The sequence below is a fragment of the Daphnia pulicaria genome, chromosome 7 (assembly GCF_021234035.1).
Source record: "Daphnia pulicaria isolate SC F1-1A chromosome 7, SC_F0-13Bv2, whole genome shotgun sequence".
Classification (NCBI taxonomy): domain Eukaryota; kingdom Metazoa; phylum Arthropoda; class Branchiopoda; order Diplostraca; family Daphniidae; genus Daphnia; species Daphnia pulicaria.
In genome coordinates, this window is record NC_060919.1 from 5,816,439 (window position 1) to 5,842,009 (window position 25,571).

General features: G+C 39.7%; 3 protein-coding genes and 3 long non-coding RNA genes across 27 annotated transcripts in view; 1 reads left to right on the plus strand and 5 right to left on the minus strand.

Moving 5' to 3' along the window:
* Positions 1-846: 846 nt before the first annotated feature.
* On the minus strand, positions 847-1,590 carry LOC124350300. Of its 3 annotated transcripts, none has more exons than XR_006920697.1 (5): positions 1,558-1,590; positions 1,342-1,492; positions 1,159-1,263; positions 961-1,067; positions 847-896 (listed from the first exon to the last, which is right to left on the minus strand). It is a non-coding gene; the product is annotated as an uncharacterized LOC124350300 (long non-coding RNA). The 3 variants fall into 3 exon arrangements; XR_006920695.1 differs by having other exon boundaries at positions 961-1,073; XR_006920696.1 differs by having other exon boundaries at positions 858-890; positions 961-1,073.
* Positions 1,591-3,829: 2,239 nt separating this feature from the next.
* On the minus strand, positions 3,830-7,709 carry LOC124350465. Its single transcript, XR_006920992.1, has 3 exons — positions 7,502-7,709; positions 7,406-7,438; positions 3,830-3,850 (listed from the first exon to the last, which is right to left on the minus strand). It is a non-coding gene; the product is annotated as an uncharacterized LOC124350465 (long non-coding RNA).
* Positions 7,710-8,452: 743 nt separating this feature from the next.
* On the minus strand, positions 8,453-18,111 carry LOC124349595. Of its 2 annotated transcripts, XM_046800336.1 has the most exons (6): positions 17,826-18,111; positions 17,590-17,759; positions 17,376-17,530; positions 17,098-17,290; positions 16,140-17,025; positions 8,453-8,664 (listed from the first exon to the last, which is right to left on the minus strand). In XM_046800336.1, the coding sequence occupies exons 1-6, from the start codon at positions 17,980-17,982 to the stop codon at positions 8,633-8,635; spliced, it is 1,593 nt and encodes a 530-aa protein (XP_046656292.1). In that variant the 5' UTR covers positions 17,983-18,111; the 3' UTR covers positions 8,453-8,632. The 2 variants fall into 2 exon arrangements, with proteins under 2 accessions (XP_046656292.1, XP_046656290.1); XM_046800334.1 differs by having other exon boundaries at positions 8,454-8,673; positions 16,149-17,290; positions 17,826-18,110.
* Positions 10,134-10,631, plus strand: LOC124350454. Its single transcript, XR_006920979.1, has 3 exons — positions 10,134-10,224; positions 10,300-10,440; positions 10,514-10,631. It is a non-coding gene; the product is annotated as an uncharacterized LOC124350454 (long non-coding RNA).
* On the minus strand, positions 13,943-15,413 carry LOC124350051 (integrator complex subunit 1-like). Of its 4 annotated transcripts, XR_006920369.1 has the most exons (7): positions 15,271-15,413; positions 15,069-15,200; positions 14,969-14,994; positions 14,680-14,899; positions 14,315-14,622; positions 14,109-14,254; positions 13,943-14,034 (listed from the first exon to the last, which is right to left on the minus strand). XR_006920369.1 is itself a non-coding variant. In XM_046801053.1 (6 exons), exons 3-5 carry the CDS (start codon positions 14,786-14,788, stop codon positions 14,120-14,122), a joined length of 552 nt encoding a protein of 183 aa, XP_046657009.1. In that variant the 5' UTR covers positions 14,789-14,899; positions 15,069-15,200; positions 15,271-15,412; the 3' UTR covers positions 13,943-14,034; positions 14,109-14,119. The 4 variants fall into 4 exon arrangements, 3 of the variants coding, with proteins under 3 accessions (XP_046657009.1, XP_046657010.1, XP_046657011.1); XM_046801053.1 differs by lacking the exon at positions 14,969-14,994 and having other exon boundaries at positions 15,271-15,412; XM_046801054.1 differs by lacking the exon at positions 14,969-14,994 and having other exon boundaries at positions 15,300-15,402.
* Positions 18,112-18,387: 276 nt separating the features above from the next.
* LOC124349814 (mechanosensory protein 2-like) overlaps positions 18,388-25,571 on the minus strand; it is a 40,981-nt gene continuing 33,797 nt past the window's right edge. For 11 of the 16 annotated variants that reach the window (XM_046800687.1, XM_046800688.1, XM_046800677.1 and 8 more), the window contains 6 exons: positions 25,471-25,571; positions 23,999-24,154; positions 21,740-21,837; positions 19,866-20,027; positions 19,610-19,775; positions 18,388-19,545 (listed from right to left, as the gene is read on the minus strand). In XM_046800687.1, the coding sequence (XP_046656643.1) occupies positions 19,426-19,545; positions 19,610-19,775; positions 19,866-20,027; positions 21,740-21,837; positions 23,999-24,154; positions 25,471-25,571 (803 nt within the window). In that variant the 3' untranslated portion in view covers positions 18,388-19,425. Of the gene's footprint in view, positions 19,546-19,609; positions 19,776-19,865; positions 20,028-21,739; positions 21,838-22,861; positions 22,960-23,998; positions 24,155-25,470 lie in introns of all 16 variants that reach the window. The other 5 variants (XM_046800679.1, XM_046800691.1, XM_046800681.1 and 2 more) reach the window with 2 other exon arrangements.

Sequence of the window (25,571 nt, forward strand, 5' to 3'; positions counted from 1 at the left end):
TTGCCTGCTAAAGAAACTTGCAGGCATGACTGTATATAGTTCAGGAAAATTTTTAAAACCGGAAGTACGAATACGTAAAAAAATCACATGAACTTTACCACAAATTTGACGAGGATCACGAATATGTGGTTCTTTTGCTCCTCGAATGCATATTTACTGAACTACTGACTGAAATGAGCAAACCGAAAGTAGAAAAAAAAAACACATTTTTTAAAATTTAACAAGTGAGCTTTGTTGGTGGAATAGAAATCTTCAGTTTCCACTAAACAATTTCCACACAAGAGCTGCCGATAAATGTTCAAAGAGATTTGCAAAGTAACTGAAACTGACTGTTTTGACAGCTGAAAGTTATCGAAAAGCCATCTAGCGTTAGAAAAAAGAAAAGTCGAAGTAACACACTAACACTTCTTTTACGCGCAAGAAGGGCCTGATTTTGGAATTATTACACGGACAGAGAGTTTTACGAAAATAGAGAACTAGTAGATGATCTACGAAAATTATTCAATTGTCCGGTACCTGGCCATAATCCCGTGGTGAGTGACTGCAGGTGTGTCACAGCAACTGAAGTGATCCAACTCGCCAGTGAAGCAAGAAAAGTTGTTTTGCAGCATAAAAAGCACTGAAGCTGGATGAGCGTACGTCGGGAAGATAAGGATGGAGCATGATGGAAGTCCCTCTTCTTTCATGGAAAATGATCAGCATTGGCTTAAGGATCTCTTAAGTGCTCTGTAAAAATAAAATGTATTATATTAATGAAAATATAACAGTTAATAAAGCATATCAATCATTACCTTTTCTAAGATGCACACTGAAATGTTCATGATGAAAAAACCATAAAAATGGGAATCACAGCAACCAACAGCATTACTCCACATGTTAAGATAAATTTCCTGATGCTATAAAAGAAAGTGTCATGAAGTATTGTAACTTAGCTTGGTGATAGATGGTATTGATGCTTACCTTTATCATATGGGTGATGAATTTAGTAAGGCATTGGACTTTCATCAAGCAGATCGGGTACATGTGCATACACATGGCAGGTTATTCACTTCACACGCTTCATGTCTCTGAAACTCTAAGTGGGAATGGGACAAGGAAATTCTCTATATTATTTACAAATAGACATACTACGTTTACTTATGAGAAATAAAACTGTACCTATCTCTTAGCTGTATTCCCTTCTAAGCAGAAGTAAAAGCATCCTTAACAACACACATGCTGTTGCAGGGTACACCACCAAAATTGTGAGATTCAGAAAAGATCCTATGTTCATGCGCAAGGATACCTATGTTATAAGAAAATCTGAATTGTAGTGGTCTGGTAGTAGTAATGGGAAAATACCTTAACTCTGCACATTTGTATTCCACTATATGTGAGCTTCAAACATTAGTTTTAGGCTTTTAACTGCATGATGGGTCTATTAGATGGAAAGTGACTGAGCACTAAGTCAACTTGTTGGAATGACTTACAGTAGGCCTATGCAAGTATGCATCTAAAATTTGGTAGAAAAAAGTTGGTACAGTACAAAATAAGGAAATTAGGTCAAGATAAACCTACATAAGTTACGAAGTTCAATTTGGTATATGAAATCACAGGAATATAAGTATAAACATGACAACAACAATAACAATGGCGACACTGGCGACATCTAGTAATGAGTTTTGAATCTTAAGTTAGTTTCACAGTCACATCACAGTCATCGAGTCGGCGAGTAATCGGGAACGACATGGATGCCCAGTGGTTGGCCGCCTTCATTAGGCAACAAAACCAGTTGAGTTGTTGCCAATTGGGACTGCATGTTGTTGTTGCTGCTGTTGGTATTAAGGGTGCGGTAGAGGCTGATAGAGGTGATGATGACCGTCGCTGAGCGGAAAAGATTCGCTGGTGGCGCCCACCGGTTCTCGTTCCGGTTCTGAGGCCGCGGGTCCTCCGGTGCATCGTCTCCTCATAGTCGGGCAAAGTGGTTGTGGTCGGAATGGTAAGGCATTGTCAGCCGCTCCTGCCCACAAATATCCAGCATTGTTATGGCTTCCGCCATTGGCGGTGCTGCCAGGCTGCCTACGCCTCTTCCAAAAATTTGAATCGAGCGCCGGATCGAACGATCCGCGGGCCGGACGGGTGGCGTCGTACGACTTCTAAGTCACGTTCCTCGCAGTCGGAATCCAATGGGATCCACAATCGGGGCTGCCGACCACCTATGCCCATGTGGCCAGATGGTTTTGACCCACATAATACAACAAAAGATATACAAACAAAGAAAATAAAAAAATGAAATTCCAACTGCAATTCACTGACACCGGATCAAACCGATTCATCCACAAGGATAATTCACACACAGAGAAAAATTTTAAAGGATTTATTAAATTATGATTCGATTTTTTTTTTAAGAAGAGAAAGTATCTCAAAGGCTTTTTTCTATTTCTGTTTTTGCCCAGTGGAAAACAAAAGACAATCGATTGGCTTTTGTAGCTTTCTCCTGGAAAAGACTCCCAGTTTGTTCATGTGTGTTACGTTACCTTGTAGTCTCTGCTGTTGGAGGTGGTTGGCGGCATGTTTGCTTGGTCGTGGTGATGGCCGGTGAAGGCAGAAGAAAGGAGAAGCTTGAGGAGTTTGACGCGGTAGACGCGGAGCGTCGGGACTGATGCGATTGAGAGCCGGTTCTGATCCGTGTCTGTATTGTTGTATTGACTGTATTGTTGACCTGCAGGTGCAGGTGATCGACCATGAGACCCGTGGCCGCTTCTTGGCCCAAGACCTCATCAATGTCCTTTCGACTGGCTGGATGACTGCTGCTGCTTCCGACGACGACGCCGTGATGATGATGATGGAGACCGAGACGCGGCGATTCCCCAGTGTCAATCGAGCGAAAAAATAGAAATAAAGTAAAAGTGTGCGCACGTTTCTTTTCTTCTTTCATTTTCATAATAGTCTTAAATATCGTCCAGTCTGACACCAGTGCAAACTCCCCCTCAGGGGAAAAATTCCTCAACGGTCGTTCTTCTTCTCTGCTCTTATTATATACTTTTTACAATTCCGCCCAACCCTCAACTCGACTACGAGGGTGACAGATGTTTGTATTACAAATCAAAAGGCGTCAAAAGGGGCCTAGAGACACATCACGGCAGCTGTTGCTGTATGCCACCCCTTGTATTTAGTCGCTTTAATCTGATGAACAGGAGAGCAGCAACGCATCACGGCAGTGGCACGCAACCGGTTGAGAATCAACAGTTTTTTTATTTTCGAAAAATAGCGAAAGTAGTCCGCTACCATAGAGTTGAATGAAATTAGTGGCCGTGCTGGAGCGATGGGAACTACACTTACACGCCTCGACGAAAAACGTAATAAATACCCGTTTCCTCTTTCGATTACTTGGCTTCCCCCCCACCAGAAAAACAACAAACGAGTGAAAATAACAAGAAAAATGGCTTGCCCATTCTTCGTCGCTTCACCTATTTGCCAATGCAAAACAGTTATTAATGGCCACATACCAAATTTGGAAGAGATTGACTGACGATGTGCAGCCCCAAGATTTCTGAACAAGATAAGATGAGTGAATCATGGGAATACCTTGTTGGATGCCTTTCTGTATCTTGTCACAGCCTGGCTTCTCTAACCAAAATGTCTCCATTGCTGCAAGGAACCACCACCCTGACAGTTCCAAACAGTGACTTTCATGACGAAGAACTGCTGCTGCTGCTGTTTGTCTTAATCTAAATGAACATTTGGCCCGATAATGCAAACCAAACTTGCTGAGCACTGAGAGGAGAGCAGGCGGCCACTACAGTCAGCAAGCACCTCACTGTTGATACTGATGGTCTTCCTGTAAAAGAAACAAAGTTGTCAGCATCTCCTGGAACAAACACACAAACACCAAAGGAGGCAACTTTTAAACTGAGACTTGAAATGCAAGACAGAAACTAACTCAAAACTTGTAGCCCCAGAAATCAACTTGATGGAGAGTAAGAAAAGGACTCGAGACCTGTGCGATCTTTTCCCTGGGAAATTCGGTTTGAATTACAAGAGTCAAAATGGGGTTTAAACCCAGCGATCATTGACAGGACTAGAAAGGAGGGGGAACCACGAGGGTTGGAAGAATGATTGCACCGTTTTTTTTCTTACCAGAGGAAGAGGGGTTAACAATTACACTACAGAAGAAAATACGACGAAAATCTAAATATGTTCATCACACAAAATATGACAGGTCCATAAAAAAGTTGAAAAATTCGCATAACGACAAAACTCAAAAAGATAATTTGGAAAAGCATTAATTAAAATAAACGCCCTTTTTCTAAATATAGTTATATTCATACTCATCCTCAGTAAGTCAGTAACTGCTTGAGAATGACGTAATGACGCAGGCCGACCGGCCTCGAATGTTCCTATTACGCAATGGATAAACTGCGTAGCATGTGCATATGTATGCATATTGCGCAATAGGGGATTGACAGGGATAGCCGTATGGGATTTTTATTTAAAATATATTTCGATCACTATTAATGAAAAACTTTATTTCTTTTTTGAAATACATCCGTAATATAATTAATTTTCAGATTAACTTAAGTTTAATGAAATTAATTTTTATTTCTTAAAAATATAATCGAATAACTGACCCGAACGGCTGTTGCGAGTGTGAATCGGCGATCAGAGTCGATATATAAGGGACACCACTTCCCACTCGAAGTAATTCACAGTTGTCTCTGAGGTCTTATAGCCAAACCTATAAGAGCCAAAATGTCGAAATTGTGGTCAGGTTTCTTTGATATTCTTTACATGTGGTGGTATCCTGAACCTCATATGAATTCATTCTACCAAATGAATCAACCAGACCTATCTAATAACCAAATGACCGCGAGCCATAGTCCACTAGTGGCCCGGTCGAATATCCCTCTTCCCTGGAATCCGCCACCACCTCAACGGGTGCCGGAACCTGAAAATTCTCGGAATATATACTATTCTACCCAAGAGAGCGCACATCAGGTACAAAATTACCAGACGATTCCTGGCCAATGGGTTGCTCCACCACCTCAACCGGTAATCCCTCAATGGGTGCCGGAACCGGTCATCCCGATCTTCCCAAATTGCAATATAGATATATCTGACTTTGTCCCTCAAGTCATTTGGGACACTCCCAAAGTTTTTAAGGACAATTGTTACCTGGAAAAAGAAATCCCAGATATTGAGATAGTAATTCCCGCCATTCCCGCCAAACCAGCAATCTCGGCCACGCAACAGAGAGTGAGGCGTTTCGAACATGAGCTGGAACAGATCCGTAATAAAGAGCTGGACCATGATGATCCAGAGAAAGGTACGTGGGGGAATACGTCGAATTCGCCGCCGCAGCCGGATAAGTTGCCGGAAATTTTTCACCAAAATCCTGATGTTACAGCAATACCGAAAGTATTCGATCCACTCACACCGGCCGAAATAATGCAACTTGACATTTGGTTCCCAAACGGAGTGCCGAAACCTGAAATCTCAAACGACAATTTTCAGCCCACACCAAATCAGCTGGCTGACAATCGGCTCTTGGTTGACAATCATTTCCCAATCACAAATAAAACCCATTCTGGTGAAAACAGAGTGATTGAACTGGCGCCCAGGACGCCGGAACCCAAATCCCTGATGGTAGTAGGCCTACCAATTCCAATTCCCGTCAGACCAGCAATTCCCGCCACCTGCGTCCAGCCGGACGGAGCAGCAAGATACAAAATACCTTATGATAGGCCTAGAGCAGTTATTCCGGAAGCAAGAGATTCGCTCACACCGGCAGAAAACGACCAACTACGCATATGGTTCCCCAACGGCATAGGGGCCAAAGAAGCCATGCTGATTGTGGACTGTGTTAATGTCATTGAACTGGCGCCCAGGACGGAATTCCATCCACAACCAGGCATAGACATCTCAACATTGGCGCCCCCATTCGTCAAGCCGCATCAGCCGGCCACATGCAATCCTCATGGAAAAGGGATTTTAGAATATCTTCCGCCAGCTTGGGAAAAAACCTCAGTGTCAAACGACGATCCTTACCAAACCAAAGAAATCCCGGACCAAGAGACGGCACAAAACGTTCTGGAAGAAAGAAAATTGACCCCCCCCCACCCAGCTATTACTGGATTAATTCTTCAAGTCAAAAGTCCCCGCTACCAATTCCGCTACCGATTGAATCAAAACCAAAGCTCCCGCCTATTAATAATGACACCTGGTGGAAGAAACTTTCCAAGTGGCTACCGGCGAGACAAATGCCTCGACAAATGCATCTACCCGACGATACCAACCCGGTTATAATTTGGGACACACAAAACGGGATTTGGAAGGACACTTCGATTTGAAGGGCACACTTTCCATGATATTCGACGAAGCAACCGGAAATTGGGTTGACCAGAAGAAGAAAATGTAGACGAAAATAAAAATATTAAAATTTGGGATGCCGTGGTGATAAAAATATAAAAAAAACAGACACTCCTGATCAGACAGTGATTCAAACAAACAAAAAATTCGTCAACAAAACTGTAAAATTATCCGGCTTCTAGTTATAGACCTACGCACACTACAGCATCAAATTGTCTTGAAAAGAATAAACAAAAATTATTTCTACAACCAGGTATGTGGCAGTCGGTTACATTAAAATTTTAAAGAAATGAAATCCAATGCGGAACGTGAGAAAATGCCGATGAAGTCATTCAAAAAGTTAACAGTCGGCCGTCTTAAGATGTCAAAGAAATTCGCCAGCGGTTTGAAAGTCACCGGTAGGTCTTTTGTGACTCCAGGACCCCAGGAGAGAAGACAAACATTCCCAGGTTGGGCACAAAGAACCCGACACGTGTCGCAATGTGTCAAAAATTCCGTCAAATTCCGAAATAGCCCGTCGTCTGTTTGATTTTTAACCTTTCGCCACAACTATTTTCCCAGTTGAAGTTTACCCATCAGGAACTCAGTGGGATACGATAGGACGACGTTACTTGTACGACGAGCCATGGAGCCAATTAAGATCATATTTACAAACCACGTCGAATATTGTGAAATATATAAACTATAATGTTTTCTCTACTACACGTGTCGCCCTATTCAAATGTGAAATGCAGAAGATGAAAGTCATGAAACTATTGTCGAACATGAAAATAATTAAAGAATTTCAAAGTGGAGTTCTACTGTCGGGCACTGGAGTTCTATTGTTGGGTATTTTTAAAAATATTTAAAACAAGGAGTTCGGAACTTCTGATGTCTTTGGAGTTCTACTGTCAGCAACCAAAAATTGGGTGGTAATTTATGCTACAAAATTTTGTATATTATTTTAAAAAACTTAGTATAAATGAAACAACAAGTTCAATACATTCGCCATCGGCGAATATACATCTCATTTTAAAAAAAATGGGTCAAAGATAGTCAAATCAAGAGTTAGGCTTACCTGTAATCAAACATCCACTGTTCCACTTCTGGCCTGTAAAGTTGTAATTTATACTATAATTCTACACTTTCCTCAATTTCAATTAGAATAGAATACATGGATGGGTTTGACACTTATGAAGGTGGTGTCTGGTGCATGTGTGATATTCCAATTTGTGGTGGTACCAACAGGACCTCGAAGCAGAATAACATCACTTTAGTTGTTTATAATGGTTAGGAGTGTCTTCTACTATTTGTTTCACACAGACATCATCACATGGTATAAGTACTGTAAATGAGAACACCAATTCCATTTTCATGACATCACTTTAACCACAGACTAAGAGGGTAAAGACTACGATCAGGGATAGGGCTAAGAGGAATGCTTGAAGCGATGCTCGTCCTATGCCGTATGGTGGCGCGTCGTGCACACAAATCTAGAGCCATTATTTTTCCTCTTTCCCTACTGATTTGAGTCTTCACACACCGTAAGTTTATAATTAAACCATTAACATTTCAAAAGTGATGTTTTGTGTAAATATAGCTTAGATATCCACCATGTTGTGTGAATTTTTTCAAATTTCTATGTGATCTCTAGACACAATCTATAAATTCCTTTATTAAACCCCCTTTTTGCCCATTTTCAGGGCCAGGAAACAGCGTTTCACGATTTTCAGGCCCATTTCAGAAAATCTTGAAACGCTGTTTCCTGGGCTTGAAAATGGGCAAAAGGGGGTTTAATAAATGAATTTTTAGATTGTGTCTAGAGATCACATAGAAATTTGAAAAAATTCACACAACATGGTGGATATCTAAGCTATATTTACACAAAACATCACTATTGAAATGTTAATGGTTTAATTATAAACTTACGGTGTGTGAAGACTCAAATCAGTAGGGAAAGAGGAAAAATAATGGCTCTAGATTTGTGTGCTCGACGCGCCACCATACGGCATAGGACGAGCATCGCTTCAAGGGGTTTATAGCCGTTCGTGGTCTTTACCTTCTTAGTCTTTGCTTTAACTGACTGCAACAACCCAATTTTTTAACCCATAGCATCCAACTTCAACACTTCAACACACAACAACGTTTTGCCAACGCCATCTAGTTGGCACTATCGGCATAAGTTTTACCACACATACAAATCACAAATCTTTTTTTTTTAATTTTTTTTATTGGAAAACAAAGGGGAGGAGAAAATTATTGCTGAGGTAATGTTAAGTCCTTGTTAGAATATTAATAGTAATCATCAATTATCATAATAATAATCTCCATATTCACATTCAGAACGGTGCGTCTCACAGTGACGGAATCGCACTAGTAAAGGTGGCCATAAATAACAGCTTTTTTTTTTTTGCTCATAAATATATAGAGTTGAAAGTAAAGTGTTTCATAAATAAAAAGTATCACTGATATTTTGATTTTTTAGTAACTCTAAACTATACTCGTAAATAACTAGCTCTTTAAGTAAAATGTTTCATAATAACGTAAAGGGTGCGTAGCGCTATGACGGAATCGCACAAGTAAAAAGGTTCATAAGTATCGTACTTTAGTAACTTGTATCGATAGTATATTTGCCATTCACAACAGTGTATCACTAGTAAAAGGTGTCTCAAATAATAATGTTCAGTAGAAACTGAAATAATTCTTAAAAACTTAACTAATATCTTTGAAACAAAGGGCCATTAGTAAATTATTTCATAAGGTGGTGCATCTCAGAGTGACGGAATCGCACTAGTAAAGGTTGCCATTAATAACAGCTTTTTTTTTCTCTCATTAATATACAGTGTTGGAAGTAAAGTGTTCTATAAATAAAAAATACCACTGATATTTTGATTATTTAGTAACTCTAAACTATGCTCGTAAATAACTAGCTCTATAAGTAAAATTTGAACATAAGAACATAAAGTTATATATGTGTAGTATAAAGAAAGCGTATCTTAAATATATGTCTCATTAGAACTTCGTTGCAAAGATACTTTGTAGTACATGAATATTCAAATTTTTCACAATAAAAAACTGTATCATAAGTATTCTGTTCCACAAGTATATTCAATTTGTTTGCAATTTTACACGCTAGATGACTCTTAGTGTATGGTAGAATTCGGTACAATTTTCTGAAATTCGGCAGCGTTGCAGCTTAGCGGCAGAATTTAAATTTGTTTTCTTCAAATAGCTAGTACTGTGCGTGTCTGGCTGCCCGCTGCCTGCCAACCCCCGCCCTCCCCCCCCCCCCCCCTTCGCGCTTCGTTTATCGCTTAAATTACCGTGATACTTTTACTTTTTTAGTATAGATATCAATCAAACATATCGGAACATTCCATAAAGATCTGTGAATCATAAGGTGTGCGACTTAGTCGCCACCCCGCGTCGCACTTTTTTAAAGCTTAAGGCTTAAGTTACAGCAAAATTTATTATTAGCAATATGGAATTAGAAGATATTTGACTTTAACATATATCGCTGTCGATTTGGATGCGGTAATCCGCCTACTCCGGCTGCTCACTCCGCTGTCGGCCTCCATGGCGTTCGTCACCGTCGCCATCGGACTCGTCACCGGCCATTTCTCTACAGAGAAGAGAAAATGTCCAACCCGAAATTCAACCGAACCGGAGATCCCGAACTCGAGTACCTCTCCAAATTCACAGTCAGCGGACTCTGGACTCTTTGCTACACCAGTCGTACATTTCGCTTAAATGATTTTTAAAGACCATCAAATAGAAATCAAATGACGTGGGAATTTCTTTCAGCTGGAGAGACGGAACGCTACTGTTTCAACATCGATTATTTCCCAACGGAAGAGTACAGTCCCGATCCCAATGACTCGACACTCTCAATCCCTTGTAAGAGAAGTTTCATTATTATTCCGGGCTCCTAACATTGGATACATTAATGTTTATTTATTTTGATTCCAACAGATGCGGTCTTGAGGTCGGCTCCGTTCTTTTTCATGGCCACCGCTCTGTTGGTCGTCGGAGAGATTTCCTGTTTCCTCGGCCACTTTGCACCCAGGAGACGCTATTGCACTTTTCTATCCGGCGTCACTTTTATCCTTTCCGGTATTTTATTTCGATTGGAATTATTTTTAAAATTTTGATGAAGTGTATTTTTGTTTTTAAATTTTTTATTCAGGATGGTTACTTTTACTCGGTCTGGTTGTTTACGTCTCGGTTTTCACGGCTGAAATCGGAAGTAAAAGTAAATTAAGGCCCAGCTCATCATTATAACCGCCAATATTCACCTACGCCTAGGCTACAGTTTCTATTTGGTAGTCATCGGTTTCTTACGGTTTCTTAGCTGGCGAGGTATTTTCACAACCATCATTTTATACATTTAAATTGATTTTAAATTATACCTTATATTTATTTGGGATAAAACAGGTAGCCGGTACTTCTGCCATTTTTCCTGTTCATTTATTGGCACCGAAATCGAATTGCCAAAAAGGAAATGCACCGGAAAATGACTTTAGCTCTAGTGTAGACGCCAGTCGATTTGGGTTACACGGCAGCCCCACCTTCTGGCAGATAGGACCGCTGTATAGGCCTATAGATCAGTACACCTCATACGTGGGCGATGAAAGCTTTGAAATTTAAACTTCACCTTGAAACGGAATGCTCGATCCTTATACTGCATATAGAAATACTTTGATCAGTGATGATCGTTTTGGGGTCAACATCCGCTTTCGCCGTAAAGGTCAAAGCCGCACCAGCAACGCCTGGGTTTCCATCAAGACCTTCATGCAATTTCACATGTTGGGTTGGTGGCCGAATGTATAGGCCGCGGCTATGGCGAATGGTCAAGGATAAGGTAATTCCTAAATATTCTCCCGATCTTTCCAGTCGATCACAGCGGCCCATCTGAAACCCCCCTTTGATAGGCTGTGGATGGCGATCACGCTGAGTGTGATGTATGGAGCCGAGTCCACTGAATCATTAGAAAAAATCAGTCAAAATAAAAAAAATTTTGACTTTCCGATGGGGACGTGAAAGTGGTTGATGGAGCTTGGGACTTATCATTAGTTCCGTCTTTAAAAAAGCTAATTCGGCAAAATGTTCGTATTAGTCTGTTCAAAATTTCCAACGAAGGTCAGATCATTGAAATAGAACGCCATTTTAATGATGTAATCCCACTGTTACGTATAACTCATGTGAAAAACGTATTCATACAATTCAATTTTCAATTACTATTTTTTTTATCATAAAATCATAAATTTTAAATCAGTGCGTGGTGGAAATTTAAAACAAAGATTTAGTTCCTCCCATACTCGATAACAGGAAATCCTTTTATACGTATAAAAGCGCAAAAAGTCGATCTATATAGTTCATTAAACTCCTGAAGGCTATCCATCAAGACCAGAAGGTCAGTAGCAAACTTTGGCCGGCTTCAGTTGTCCGTAGTGGGTCTATATATATATTCGTGAATCCCGAAGAGAGATGATCTACAACAGCAGGCTACATTTTGTGTATTCCGATAAATGATCCGTCACCGTCAGGGAACACCCACCGAACAGTAATCCTTAATTCTGAAAAGGGTTGCCTTTTGCTCGGCTTGACTGGTAAGACGGATCCTAGATCTTTGTTTTGAAAATTAAGACAGACGTCGAATAATTGTTGGAATTTATATCCATCATTTATATCTGCCCCACCTTCTGGCCATTGTTCCTCCGCCTCCCCCGCCGTCACAGATGAACCATCACCACCACCACCACCCCATGACCAACCCCCTAACGCCAGCTTGCCTTCCCCATCATCATCCCAGCGAATCCTTATTCCAGCCGACGAATCAGTGCAACGGTTTCGTGAAAATCCCGTGCCCTTGCTCTTCCATCGGCGGCGGAGTGGCTTCCATCGATGACGAATCCGTTTCCATTCCGACTCCGCCGCCGGCTGTTACGTCCGGATACCCGAGAGATTGCCCCGTCCATTACCAGCAGCAGCTTCTTGCAACGGAACGTTCGTCTTACGTGACCGTTCACAGTCCGGCAACTGGTGCCGCTCCGCCGCTGTCGGCCATCCGGCGCCACCACAATTACCAGAAGCAGCAAAGTCAAGAGCGTGACATGCCGGACATAACGGCCTTCAGCCGGATGCTGGTCCACGATCTTCGCCAGTTCAGCACCGACTCGGAGAACAGCAACTACAAAGTCATGACCGGATCGTCGGGAGGTAATAACGCGTTGCTACAACAGCAGCAGACGACAATTTGCTACTAGTGTCACGGGGCCGGTCACGTGACGGTGCCCTGAGCTAATTGCAGCCAACAGATGCCACCCTACGTCTGCAACACTCTCCCGCGTGACGTGACCACCAGCACGCTCTGCAGGGTTGCCATGACGACTCCCGGAGACGAGGAATTCCCGGCTCGGACGGACATGAGCAGCAGCAGCCATCAGCATCGTCGCAGCAGGGATCACTTGGACGACGACGACGATGAAGATGATGCCGTTATTTTTCATCCCAGGCATTCGCGCAGTCATTCTTCCGGTACCAATTACGACGGCTCGCTCAGAAGGATCACTGCCGTCTAAAAAGATTTAAAAAGGGAAAATAATATCGTGACTCAAAAAGATAAGTTCGTGATTTTTTTTAATTTGGAAAAAATTGTCCAACGTCAATCCAGAATTATATACCGTGTGTGTAAGTGTACATAATTTTAGGTATAATATTGATTGTGAATTATTTGAGTGATGCGCGTGTATAGGCCTGAAATGATTATTATTAAATGGAAAGGATGAACTCAAATTTTGCAGGCCTGACAATTAAAATTCGCACCTATCGTTCTGAACAACAATAATAAAAAGATTCTTTGAAAACATTTTGGCTTTATAATATTTTTTATTGGACGAAAGTTGACCTATCAGAAATTTAAATTATGCGGTTCGGTTGGTCAATAAAGTTAGTTGATGGCCACGCTCACTTCTTGGTCGTTACGGAGAGTTGCGCCGGCGATAAAACGATATTTCAATAATAAGTCATCAAGTTACTTTACAAGTACATTTTCTGCTGGAGATTGATCCATATAAGCAAAATGAAAACGAAAAAACCATGCTACTAACTACAAAATCATGTATGTCAAGCTGAGCGCTAGATGGCTATGTATTAAAAAAACGTCACTAGTCAGGACTTGCGTCCTGCTCCAAGAAAATTAGGAAATATTGGAAAATTTTGGATAAAAATGGGGAAAAAAGGGGAAAGCACGGAAAAATTATGAAAAATAAGGAAATATCGGAATCGGATGTTTACGATGACGCATACACATGGCTAGTGGTTGTGTTTCAATTAGAAAGGCGGCCCGTAGAGCAGCAATCACGGCAGGGCGTACGGCTTCGAAATGTGGGATGGTAGGTAACTGATGAACAAGCCAAGAGAACTGGGAATCGTCTCCTGTTCCTTCGGAGCATGCACCATCACTCATGGTAATATCATCGTCTTTTACTGCCAAGACCACACTAAATGCCTATGCAAACGTAATGTATAATCATGGAGCCGTATAATTATTTAAGCAAACTCGTTGATTATGAAAATAAACTCTTACCGTGAGGGCTTGGTGACGGGGAAAACTCACAAAGACATTGAACAGGCAGAACGTTCCAAGCACCTTCATTGGACTCGACCAAATCAGCCAGCCATGGCTTCGTTTGCGCAGCTCCTTGCCTACATAAAAAGAATTTGCATTGAAGAAAATTAGATTAGAATTTCGCTATTTAAAGTCATACTATTTCACATACCTATGCAGAATTTACAATAAAAAGTTCGGTTGGCGACTTCTACAAAGTAGGTGACCCAGTCGAAGTGTTGCGTTCAAAGTTCGAAGCTGCTCAATAACAGCCGGAGGAGGTTGTCGCGTAGATCCTCGTGGATCAAGTGATGTCAACTAAAGTAAAATATTACAATGATTTGCAAGAAAATCAAAAGTTAAGAGCGCTTTAAATACTTGACTAAGCAGCAAAGAATTGTTCTCGGTAATAACAGTTTTTGTAGAGGCGGCTCCTAGATCTGTTTCGAATTCCAAGATGGTTTGCTTTTCAATTGCAGCCACCTGCAACTCTGTCTGGTCTGTGGTACCAGAAGAAGTAGTGAAATCATTTGTGATACACATCTCCATCAATGCTCGGAGTATAGGAGGGAATGAATTCCATGCCTCAGACCCAAGACTGCCAGGATTATGAGCAATCAGCATCAATAGCATCAACCAAGCCTTCCAGTAAAGTTTGCTAACTGCCAGATTTGGAGGAGTATATCCTAAAGTAAAAAAAATTAGCTTGTGACAAATTAAGATAAGATTACACGCTTGAATACCTTGTGGCAAGACGATATTTTCAGGATAATGATAAGCAGTGAGGCGGAGAACCATGTCAAAAATTTCTTGGTTATCAGCCTCTAGCATAAAGAAAAGGAAAAGTTCCATCTCTCTCAAATCTCCACAGGCGACCAAAGATGCTGATTCACACACACCAGAACTTATGGCAAGGAAAATGCATAAAGTCGTCAAGGCTGCCAATGAATTCAAAAGCCGATCCTGGTATCAAAAGTCATTATATTATTTCATATTGCTACTAACATGGTTTTTTTTTAAATACTGCCAAACCTTGCATTCAAATTCTCTGATTGCAACTTTGCATGCATGATAAACAAACACACACAGTTAAAATAAATGCAGTTAACAATAAATATGTGCATGAAATTACCTGATGTATAGAGAGTTATTCAATGGGTCTTCCATTTTGAATTGCTCTCTGAAAGGCTGACAATCTTTCTTTCTGCATGGACCAAATTTTACTCCACATAAATTGGCCACCAAACTCCAAAGAACTCCAAACCTGGATGTTCAAGATACATAATTTTATTTTTTTTTGCAAAAAAAAGAGCAATTTACTAAAGCATGCTTACTTTTGACACAAAAAATGCGTCGTAATTACACTACGACGCCTCGATTTGTGCCTACGTGCCGTCGACGCCTTTTTGTCGTCTGAACCTGCGCCGCAGGCCCGCAGCTGCTATTTAACAACACGGTTACTCATGCGACGTTGTCGTAATGTTGCTAAATACTATTGGAGCATTTTACTACTGTCACGGTGTCACCTCACATACTCACATTTCTTTTTTAGACATGAAAATAAAAAATAAATATAATTATGAAACAATTTACTTATGACCATTTGTCTCTGAGACAAATGTAAAGTTTTTCAGAATTATTTCAGTTTCTACTGAACATTATTATTTGAAAAACGTTTTACTACTGATACATTGTTACGAATGTCTAATATACTATTGATACAGATTTGTAAAGTACGATACTGATGAAACTTTTTACTAGTGCGATTCCGTCACAGTGATACGCACCTTTGACGTTATTATGAAGCATTTTACTTAAAGAGCTAGTTATTTACGGGTATAGTTTACCGTTACTAAATAATCAAAATATCAGTGATATCTTTTATTTATGAAACACTTTACTTCCAACACTGTATATTAATGAGAGAAAAAAAAAGCTTTTATTAATGACAACCTTTACTAGTGCGATTCCGTCATTCTGAGATGCACCACCTTATGAAATAATTTACTAATGGCCATTTGTTTCAAAGATATTTGTTCAGTTTTTAAGAATTATTTCAATTTCTACTGAACATTATTATTTGAGACACCTTTTACTAGTGATACACTGTTCCAATGGCAAATATACTATCGATACAAGTTACTAAAGTACGATACTTATGAACCTTTTTACTACTGCGATTCCGTCATAGCGCTACGCACTGATTCAGAACTGTGTGAAGATGACGAATTATTCTCTGGGGCTGGTTCGAAATTCCAATAATCGATGGATACGAACCAATTATTTGCATTAATTTCATCTTTCCAACAATCGACAGCATCCTGCGTTAACAGTTTACAATGATGCAAAACGATATGCTTAAGAGCATTGTTGTCATTCATTAACAAATCAATACTAGACTCCGTCACGGAATGACAACCATACAATTCCAGGTACTCAAGATTCCGAAAGTTGTGAAATTTCTCCGCCTCTTCCAAAATCGAATCCGTCAGCGTTGTGCAGTCGTGAATGCTGATGTATCTTAAAGTAGGCGTTACCAAAAGTGACATAAGGTTGTTAGACCCAATGGGACAAGAATAAAAACTACCATTTGATCCTGTAAATAAACTCAATTTTTCAAGTTGCCACAGTACTCGTTGATCCAACTTGATTCGTTTTTTGTCTTCTTTCTTTGTTGTGTCTTCTTCCTTCCAGAAAGTCCCACAGTCGGAATGAAACTTAAGTGTCAAGGAGCGTAAACCGGTGCAGTGCTCCATGATGACTTGAATATTGATGCCTCGAATACGGGAGAGGCTAAGCGTTTTCAGTGAGCTTCCGATTCCTTTTAGAATGGGGGCAATGCCATCTTTAAAAGTAATCTCACATTCATTTTCAAATTCGCCTATGTGCAGTTCAGAGAGTCTTTCAAGGGACAATAAGCTTTGCAGATCACTGTCTTTTAACCCACTTACAGCCATGATCTTCATCTCCATTATGTAAGGGCATATGGACACTATTAAATTCAGGCTTTCACGGATATACGGCGTATTAAGTGGATCGTATCGCCAATCACTGACGCAGATGTTGATTAACGAGTATTTTGGGATATCCTCCAGATTTTTGGTAAAAAAATCGATATAGTGGATATTATATAAAAGTTGAACGGAAACCTCATTCCATACTTTTAGGGAGGGTAAATTTGATAACGCAAGTTGAACTCCTTGTTTGGTTATTTGGGTTCCAGCGGTGCTCAATTTGCAAATTTTTTTGCATTCTCCGTGTCTCTCATTTGTTCTTCCTGAATGGTTAACACGAACACATAATTCCTCGATGCCCAAATCTGTTACACCACTGCAGTGGGAAATATTCAACTCCCTACATAAAAAAACAAACAGACAAATTGAACATTAATTTAAAAAAGGTTAAATGTTATACAAAATATTTTGTGTTGTGTGCATACTTTAGTTCTTTACAAGATGTCCCTATGATTTGCAAGCAATGGTCTCCTACTGCAGAATATGGTATGTCCAACACCTGCAATTTTTCAAATGTAGGAAGGTATGTAATAAAGTCTTCAGAGATATGATGACGGCTAAGGCTCAACTTTTTCAAATGCTAAAAGGAAAAGATGAAAGTTAAGAAAAACTTAAAAAATCATTTCAATTAATTTGTACATGGCATTTCACTGATGCAAGGTTTAAAAGATCAGAACTTTCATCTTTATCTTCTAGGCAGTTCAAATTCAAATCACGAAGTTGGGGAACAATAAGAAAGTGAAAGACTTCTTTCTTTATTCTGTCTTTAGTACTCAGATTCTTGATAATTTCCTCCAATTTCACAATAGCTGAACACATAAAAATTAGCAAAACACATAAAAATATTATCATAAAACTAAATATTGGGAACTTACGCAATAACTCAAAAGGATTGTTGTTAATTTCTGGACCAAAGACATAACCCGACTGCTTGCAAGTCCATATTTTACACAATTTATCCGTGTTGTCAGAAATGCAGTCTACACAAATTTGGCCCAGAGACTTTAACTTGTTTTCAATTACTTGAGGCATGGTTGATTGGATTAAAAAAGTAATCGTACAGATTAATTCAAAAACTTTCAAGATGCCTTACACATGTGTGAAAGAGAAATGAAATGTTTTCAAAACAGACAGACGACAATAAATTATTGTGGCGTTGCCAGATTATAAATTTCAAAAATGATTGTGACTAGTGAGTAGTGACATCTATCAGCCGCGGTATAGTCCAGTATTTACCGGGTTCATGTTTTTAAACTACGCTTGTAGCCTTTTACTAGTTAGCGAAATTAATTTTGACAAACGCAGAGTTCTTTATTATATTTGGATTGGACTTGGGACTTTTTTGGTGATGATCTTCGCAACACTGCACCTAGACTGTAGCTGTAGGCCTAAACTCACAAAGACACAAACAAATTATAAAAGAATATGACCATGAGAGTTCTTTGATCTTTATATTGATATTTCTTTGAACGAAAAAGATGTTATAATTAAAGGTAGGTAGGAGATTATCACAAGACGTCTTTTTGCCAAGAGAATTGGCATATAACAACAAGTGACGGGCATATTTATATGACCAAATGAAAAACAAACAGCCGCAAAGTCCGGTGACATTAGCCATTTCTGCCCCAACTTGCCAAGTCGATAGCAGAATCAGTAAAAACAGACATGGGCAATGAATGTGATTGACACTAAAATAGAACAAGAATATCGAAAGAAAAGAGAGAGTGAGAGATAGAGAAAGGAGAGAGAAGGATATTGACATTTCTTCTGGAGCTAGGGACAGACAATATCGATGATATTAAATCAACTAAAATCGTGCTAAGTCCAAAACCAAGACGAAAATGTTTCCATCGTAACAGCAGTTTGTGTGCCGGCGGTACGTGCCGGCTTAATAGATTATTAGCAAACAAGAAATTCAACAGAAACAAATTATTCCACTAGATAATAATGAAGAACTCTTATTAGATGGTTCTTATAGAAAGAGTAAAGGGATAGAGAATAAAATGACTCGAATAATAATACAAGTGGGCCACTATTTGATTATAAATTTTTCGTCGTATCTTTTTTTTTTTAGTTGTAGAATTCAGTTGATACTCTTGACGTGTTTTCTGTTCATGAGTGCTGTCCTGTGTGGATGTGTTTGATGCTTATGGCAATTGAGATAAAGGTGCGTATACTGACACAATTCTTCTGGGTATTCGGGTCAAACAATTATTAAATGAAATAATGAAATTTTCTCATCTTATGTTACTCATATGGAAATCAGAAATAGTCTACTGTGAATAGAGAAATTTCTCTCCGACCATAACATTACCAGTAGAATTGTGTACATAGCAAGAAGCACCATAATGATACATATTGTTTCAAATTCAGTTTACAATGATTGGGCGGGACGGTTGATACGTGAACGATGGTTAATTATACTTTTTTCAGCTGAAAATCTGTCGATCGATTCACGTACGAAGTCCGATTAAACTATTTTTTGTCTTTTTTGTCAGGTTTTATGAAATGTTTGAGGATGTCGATCGGCAACGGAAATATGATGGTCGAATTCTTTTCGGCCGAGATGGTGTTGAGCGTCTGAAGGTAGCGCAACTGCAAGAGCACAACAAATCATTAATAGTGAGTTTCTTCGTTAAAGACAACAGCCGATACATACTTGAAGAGCACCAGGGGACTCGGAGATAATTTCAGCGGCCTGTCTCAGAGCATGAGAGGCTTTCTGTTCTCCCTCTGCGGCAATGACTTTAGCGCGGGCTTCACGCGCAGCCTCGGCCTCTGCAGCCATGGCGCGTTGCAGTTGAACTGGCAAGCGAACGTCCTTACTGCGAAACGCATCACACAAATCGTTAGCCACTACATGAACCACTAGGAGTAAAAAAAATAAAATAAAAAATAAAAATTGCTTGAATTACATTTCGACACGTTCGACCTTAACGCCCCAAGGGTCAGTGGCTTCGTCTAATGAGCTCTGCATAGTATGAGAGATGGTTTCGCGTTCCGACAAAACTTCAGCCAAATTTTTGGTACCCAGCACGTTACGCAGAGTAGTGGCCGCCAGCAAACGGGTCGAGTGGCTGTTGGCGTATACAACAATAACATTAAAAGAAGAATAGGAAAAAAAAGTGGATTGTTAAAACGTAACATCGGGATGGTGGAAAGAGAAGGTAAAAGGTTTTGATGTTTTCACTTTACGTTAAGAGAGTCGTCGTGGTCAACGCGCACGAATATAAAAGCCGAAATCGAAATTCAGAAAACAATACGCCGTTTGGCTTTAAATTTGGTCCCATTACGACTCTCTTACGCATGCATTACCTACGGAAGAATAGAAGGATTTGTGTTTTAAATGTGTATGTGTGTGTTCTTGTGCCGTGTTAGTGAAAAATGACGCACGTCAGATGCAGTCTAATGAAACCATTTGATAGCCAATGGTTTCACTCAAAGCATACAAGTGAATCGTGGAGGAATTGTGTTCAAATGTTTTTGCTGTGGCTTACACTTTTTTTGATACTTTGACTTGTGCCGACTTGTGCTATGGTCACTCTAAATAGCGAAATTTTGAAAAATCATTTGATTAGATTTGAATGGCAAAAGCCGAAGTATCAATTTCATTGTGTGTCTCGGGCCAATCAAATTCAACTTTCGAGGAAATGAAAATACAAGAAGGATTTCGGAAATTTAATGTCAAAACAATAGTAATAACAGTAAATGGAGAATAAGGACAGATAACGTCATAATAATAAATATTGAGAGGCGTATAATAATGAAGGTAAACCATGCGAGGTTTTGGTATTTTCGCGCAAAAAAGACCATCCAACCAACAAATAAATCAAGAGGGAGAATGGCAAAAAAGACTGTTCGTTTCTTTTGATTTAAAATAATGCAATCGCAAAATGGTATTTTTATGTTGAAATAAAACAAGAAATCAATTGAAGGATTGGCTTGATTCAGAAAATATGTCAACAGCAATCAATGAAACTGATTTTAAGAAAAGATCATCAAATGTAACATGTTGAAACGCAGAAATATAAAAACTGAAGAGATGAAAGGGGATTATGTCATTCAAAATAGAAACCAAAATCATTAAATACCACTTAATTGCGCGTTACTGCCAGCTTTGAAGGGGGTTGGGGGGATTTTAACTTCAACTTTTTTAACTTAACGACTGCGACAGTGTTTGATTGTTGTTTTTTACGTGCTAATAGGCCCTTAATGATAGCGAACTGATCTTCTCACATCCTTCTTCGTACGAAAGATTAACCAAAAGAAATCATGAAAAATGAACCAAAAAGTTCACCTCTGGTTTTATACACACCAGGGCGGGGCCCGAAAATAATTAACGAAAAGTAATCACAAAAATTGGTAATTTCTTCACTGTAAAGTTCCATTGGAATCAAAGCAGTCTTTCTTTAGTTTTGTTTTGTTTTCAATGTTTGGAGGCTTATGTTCCGATCGCGCAGTACGAACGAAAATAATGATCGAAGGAATTTTGACAGGCGGTCTACATTCCAAAAATACAATACGGTAACCATATTTTAAAACAAGGTGATAAGACTGATAACGCTGATCGAAGATAAAGAGAGAGCGACTGGGGTTCTAGTATTTGAAAAAAAAAAAAATAATAATAAAAATAAATTCCGAAATAATTGGAGAAAAATTCAAAGTCAAATCATATGTGGTCTGTTGGTGGTGTAATTGAGAAGTGGTTGAAGAATTGGGTTAGTTTTCGTCTTTCTGGTGTTTTCCAACATCCTTTTAAAAGTTGTTGCTGTTGGGTGAGGAATTTTACCTGAAATTTTCCACATTGGAAACGGCTATGGTTGGATTGTGCACGCGGTAATAGACGACCGCGTCGACGGCCACCGTCACGGAGTCACGTGACAAGATCTGGACAATATAAAGAAGGATCATGCAAACATAGATTGAGGTGATGTGTAGGATGTTGGCTAATGATCATTGGAATCAGAATAATCGTAAAAAAATGATGAACCTGTTAGGGTTTTGAGCCTATGTGTAATTGCGTATGGGAAAAGATTTTCGAGGGAGAAGAATTGTGGGATAATCGGTAAGTTCAAAAATTAAAATTAGAAGAAAAGAACTTAAAGACAAACAGTAGCGATGATATGATGGACTGATGGGGAAGTATTCTTCTTAAGTAGTTACTCTGAAATGTCGCAGTTCAATCAAATAATCTTAGCCTATTTGATAGTATAAACGAATGTTTGAAAATTGCCGAGAGTGTATCCACCTTGGACAAATGAACATAAACACGAAATAGCGCCTCAGCTTGGAGAACAATATTTGACCAAACACATCTGACATCAATACCGACGGGCCTATTAGCATTTGTATTGTATTCCAATGGATTTAAGAGAAGAAAATAAAAGAAGCAGCTGTGCTGGCTTCACGGCTTACAAACTATTTTTCGTTGCGCCCCCCGACCTCCCTGATGGTTTCTTTCGCCGAAACTAGAAAATTTGAAAGAAAAGAAAAATCAACTGAATCGTAACAAGCTCATGTTAAATGAACAATAATATTCCGCACCAAAGAAAAAAAAAAAGAAAAAGAAGAAACCAAATCAAACATGCTCGATATTATATCCGTGCACTGGATGCAATCTAATATGACAGGCAAATGCTTCCCACACTGATGCAAGAATTGACTAGATAGTTCGAAAAAAAAAAAATGGAAGATGGGGTTCACAATTCTGGTTATGTTTGAAGTGTTAACAACAAAGAATGTTTATCTACAAAGGATTTTAAAGTAGTGTTAAGTTTTCTTTTTTTCTTTTTCTTTTGTTTAGATTTGGCAGATTTTAAAATTGTTCTTTTTTTGTTGTTGTTTTAGTTCGTGTATTGGTGTGGCAAATTTGTAGCGGTAGCTTTTTTGTTTGATGGTGATTGGGGCTAACCTGTAGTCCTCGACGTTGTTGGTGGCCATGATGGGGTTTTTGACGCGGTAGTAGACTACGGCGTCTACGCTCACCGTGACCGAGTCACGCGACAAGACCTGCATTGATAACACAAGGTGGCGGTGTGCAAATTTCTAGTTTTCTCTTTTCGCTGCTCGTCTCTTTTCCCGCCTCACGCTTATTCCCCCGTGATTTCAACGCCCAATTTCATTTCAATTTGAAATTGAGTTTGAGTTTGAGACTCAAGTCATCCAGCCAAAATGTTTCATAAAATTAAGTGACTATTTCATGTTATATGTCATCATCCGCGTTGTTTGGTACAATCTCTCACTAAACTGTTTCTCGCTAATGTAAAAAAAAAAAAAAAAAATCGTAAAGAAATAACAGAAATAGAAAACCGATAAAGGAAAATGAAAAGTCGCCCCCAGAACACAGCACTATAACAAGGTTCATAATGGTGAATAATGTCAGGAAAAAACGAAACCCAAAGCCAATAATAATAAGATAATAATCAATAAACGATGTATAAGTTATTAACTGAAGTTTCCGGGTGTCAACAAACCCTCTCCCCAACTGATTTTGAGATGCATCTCTTTTCATGCCCGATGTATATATATGTATGTATAATATGGTCGTATATAGTAGATCAGTCGAAAAAAGATTGTGCAACGACATAAATAGAGAAAATAGAATATTCGTCGACGTAATAATAATAAAAAAAAAGCGACTGAAACAGGCAAAAAGATACCCTTCCGACCGACTCAATGAAAGAATAATCAATGTCATTATTAAAGAAAAAAAAAACAGGGAAACTGTATAGCCTTTCCTACTGGTGAACATAGTGGAAAACCTATTACCGTATTCAATTACGTTTCAGCCAAATTATTCAAATCCTCTTCACACCCAGTCGCCCGTGAATATTGACGCCCAGATAGTCGCTAAACCCCAACATCGGTGATGATTAAGAAAATAAGATACGAAACTAGAGTCGTTCCTCTCTTCAAAACTTAAGAGGGGAAGATGAAAACTCGCGGAGGCGTCGCCAAGGATGATGAAAATGATCGGTGAAGCGCATATTTTTTGAATAAAATATACCAAAAAAAAAAAGAAAACGAAAGGTTGAAACCGGGTGCTTACCTCTTGCGGTGGGACATCGAAGGAGACGGTACGAAGATCAATTTTGCGGTAAGTATCGATGCAGGGAACGATGAAGAAGATACCGGGACCTCGAGCTCCGCCTTTGAGCAAACGACCCAAGCGGAAAATAACAGCTCGTTCGTATTCTTGTACCACCTAGCGGAGCGAATAGTAATGGAATATTTAATAACATAATAAACCGCAGACAATGAGAAGGGACTTAATAAGGCAGTCAACGAAGTCACTACCGACGAAATGGGGAGACGAGAGAAATGCATTATTCCCGTCATGATTAGCAAAAGAGAAGCGGAAGGACAAAGATTTTGGCAGCGGTGCGCGACAGCGGGGGTAGACAAATTGGCACCGAGAACTTTCCTTGACTAAACCCAAAGCAAAGAGCACAACATACCACACCCAAAGGCCCTTCCTATATACGTAGTGAATTAGACAATACAAGTGCGCGCTCCTATTTGTTTCTGTTGGCTGCTCGTGGCTCATTATTAAAAACTTTGGTCGGTTGTTGTCGACAGTCCAATCTTTTCCCGGGAGGATGAAAAGAACTGGGCTGCTCTCCGCTCGAACGCAAACATCCCATCCAACTTTCCAATTAAGAACCTCCCCTTTTCTCGTTTAGTTCCGTTCAGGTTTCGATGCGCTAAAATAAACGTCAGAGCCACTACCTCGCGATATTCACAAACCACTAGTACCCGAAATTTCTCCACTCTTTGTGCATTTTGTAAAGCAAAACAAGACTTAAGGAAAACAAAGAGATGTTTGACTTTCAAGGGACTTTCATTGAACTTAACCACCGCCGCTGTAAACAAACTCCGACTCCCATGCATGTGCTCGTTAGGGTAGAAAGCAGACGATTTAATAACGTTCCCCTCGCCGGGAATTTCGAGAAACTCCGTTCTTATTTGCCTCGGGAGAATTCGTGAGAGAAGAGAAGTGGCGCTGAATATTCCTCAAGTGTTTCACCCGCACTGCGGATGAGCTTCACTTGATTAAGCCTTTTTCAGACTTTGCTCGCTCTGACAGCCTTAGGTAAACTCCGCACAGTATAAACAGAGCATGCAGAGCATACATAAGGGGACGGAAGAATCGAATTGAGTTCAAATTGTATTATTTTACACGATTGGAATTTTTGTTTGCCCTTTGCATTTTGGTTTCTATTTGACAATTCAAATCCACCACATCAACTTGCGACGCATCAAACCGTTAATGGCCAAGGAAGCATTGTAAATGGATTGAAAAATCAATCGGCAATATAGAGTTTCGAATATCACCGGCGATGACATCTCAACGGTATTGGGGGGAAATTAATGGCTAAACCGATACGACGACAAATTGGAAATGGCCCCAAAAGACCGTGCGACATGTAAGCCGATTATTGAAATTGCTTCCATGGCTGAGCAACAGTAGCGCGCGTAGGCTAGTATTATTATTATGTGAAAAGTGAAACTGTGTCTTACCTTGACGGAGAAACATAGCGAGAGCGGGAAAGTTGCCAAAATGAGCAGGAACGAGAAAAGTGTCAAGATGAATGCACAGATGCCAGGTCCACCAGGGTCTG

Excerpts from the sequence above, each read along its gene's own strand:
- LOC124350051 (XM_046801053.1), bottom strand. The coding sequence starts at position 14,788 with ATGGAACTTTTCCTTTTCTTTATGCTAGAGGCTGATAACCAAGAAATT. Across the intron at positions 14,623-14,679 it reads AAATATCGTCTTGCCACAAG|GATATACTCCTCCAAATCTG; the intron begins GTATTCAAGCGT and ends TTTTTACTTTAG. Across the intron at positions 14,255-14,314 it reads ATTCTTTGCTGCTTAGTCAA|TTGACATCACTTGATCCACG; the intron begins GTATTTAAAGCG and ends ATTTTACTTTAG.
- LOC124349595 (XM_046800334.1), bottom strand. The coding sequence starts at position 17,982 with ATGCCTCAAGTAATTGAAAACAAGTTAAAGTCTCTGGGCCAAATTTGT. Across the intron at positions 17,531-17,589 it reads TTGCATCAGTGAAATGCCAT|CATTTGAAAAAGTTGAGCCT; the intron begins GTACAAATTAAT and ends TTTTCCTTTTAG. Across the intron at positions 8,674-16,148 it reads TAATTCGTCATCTTCACACA|GTTCTGAATGTGAATATGGA; the intron begins GTTCTGAATCAG and ends GTGAGACGCACC.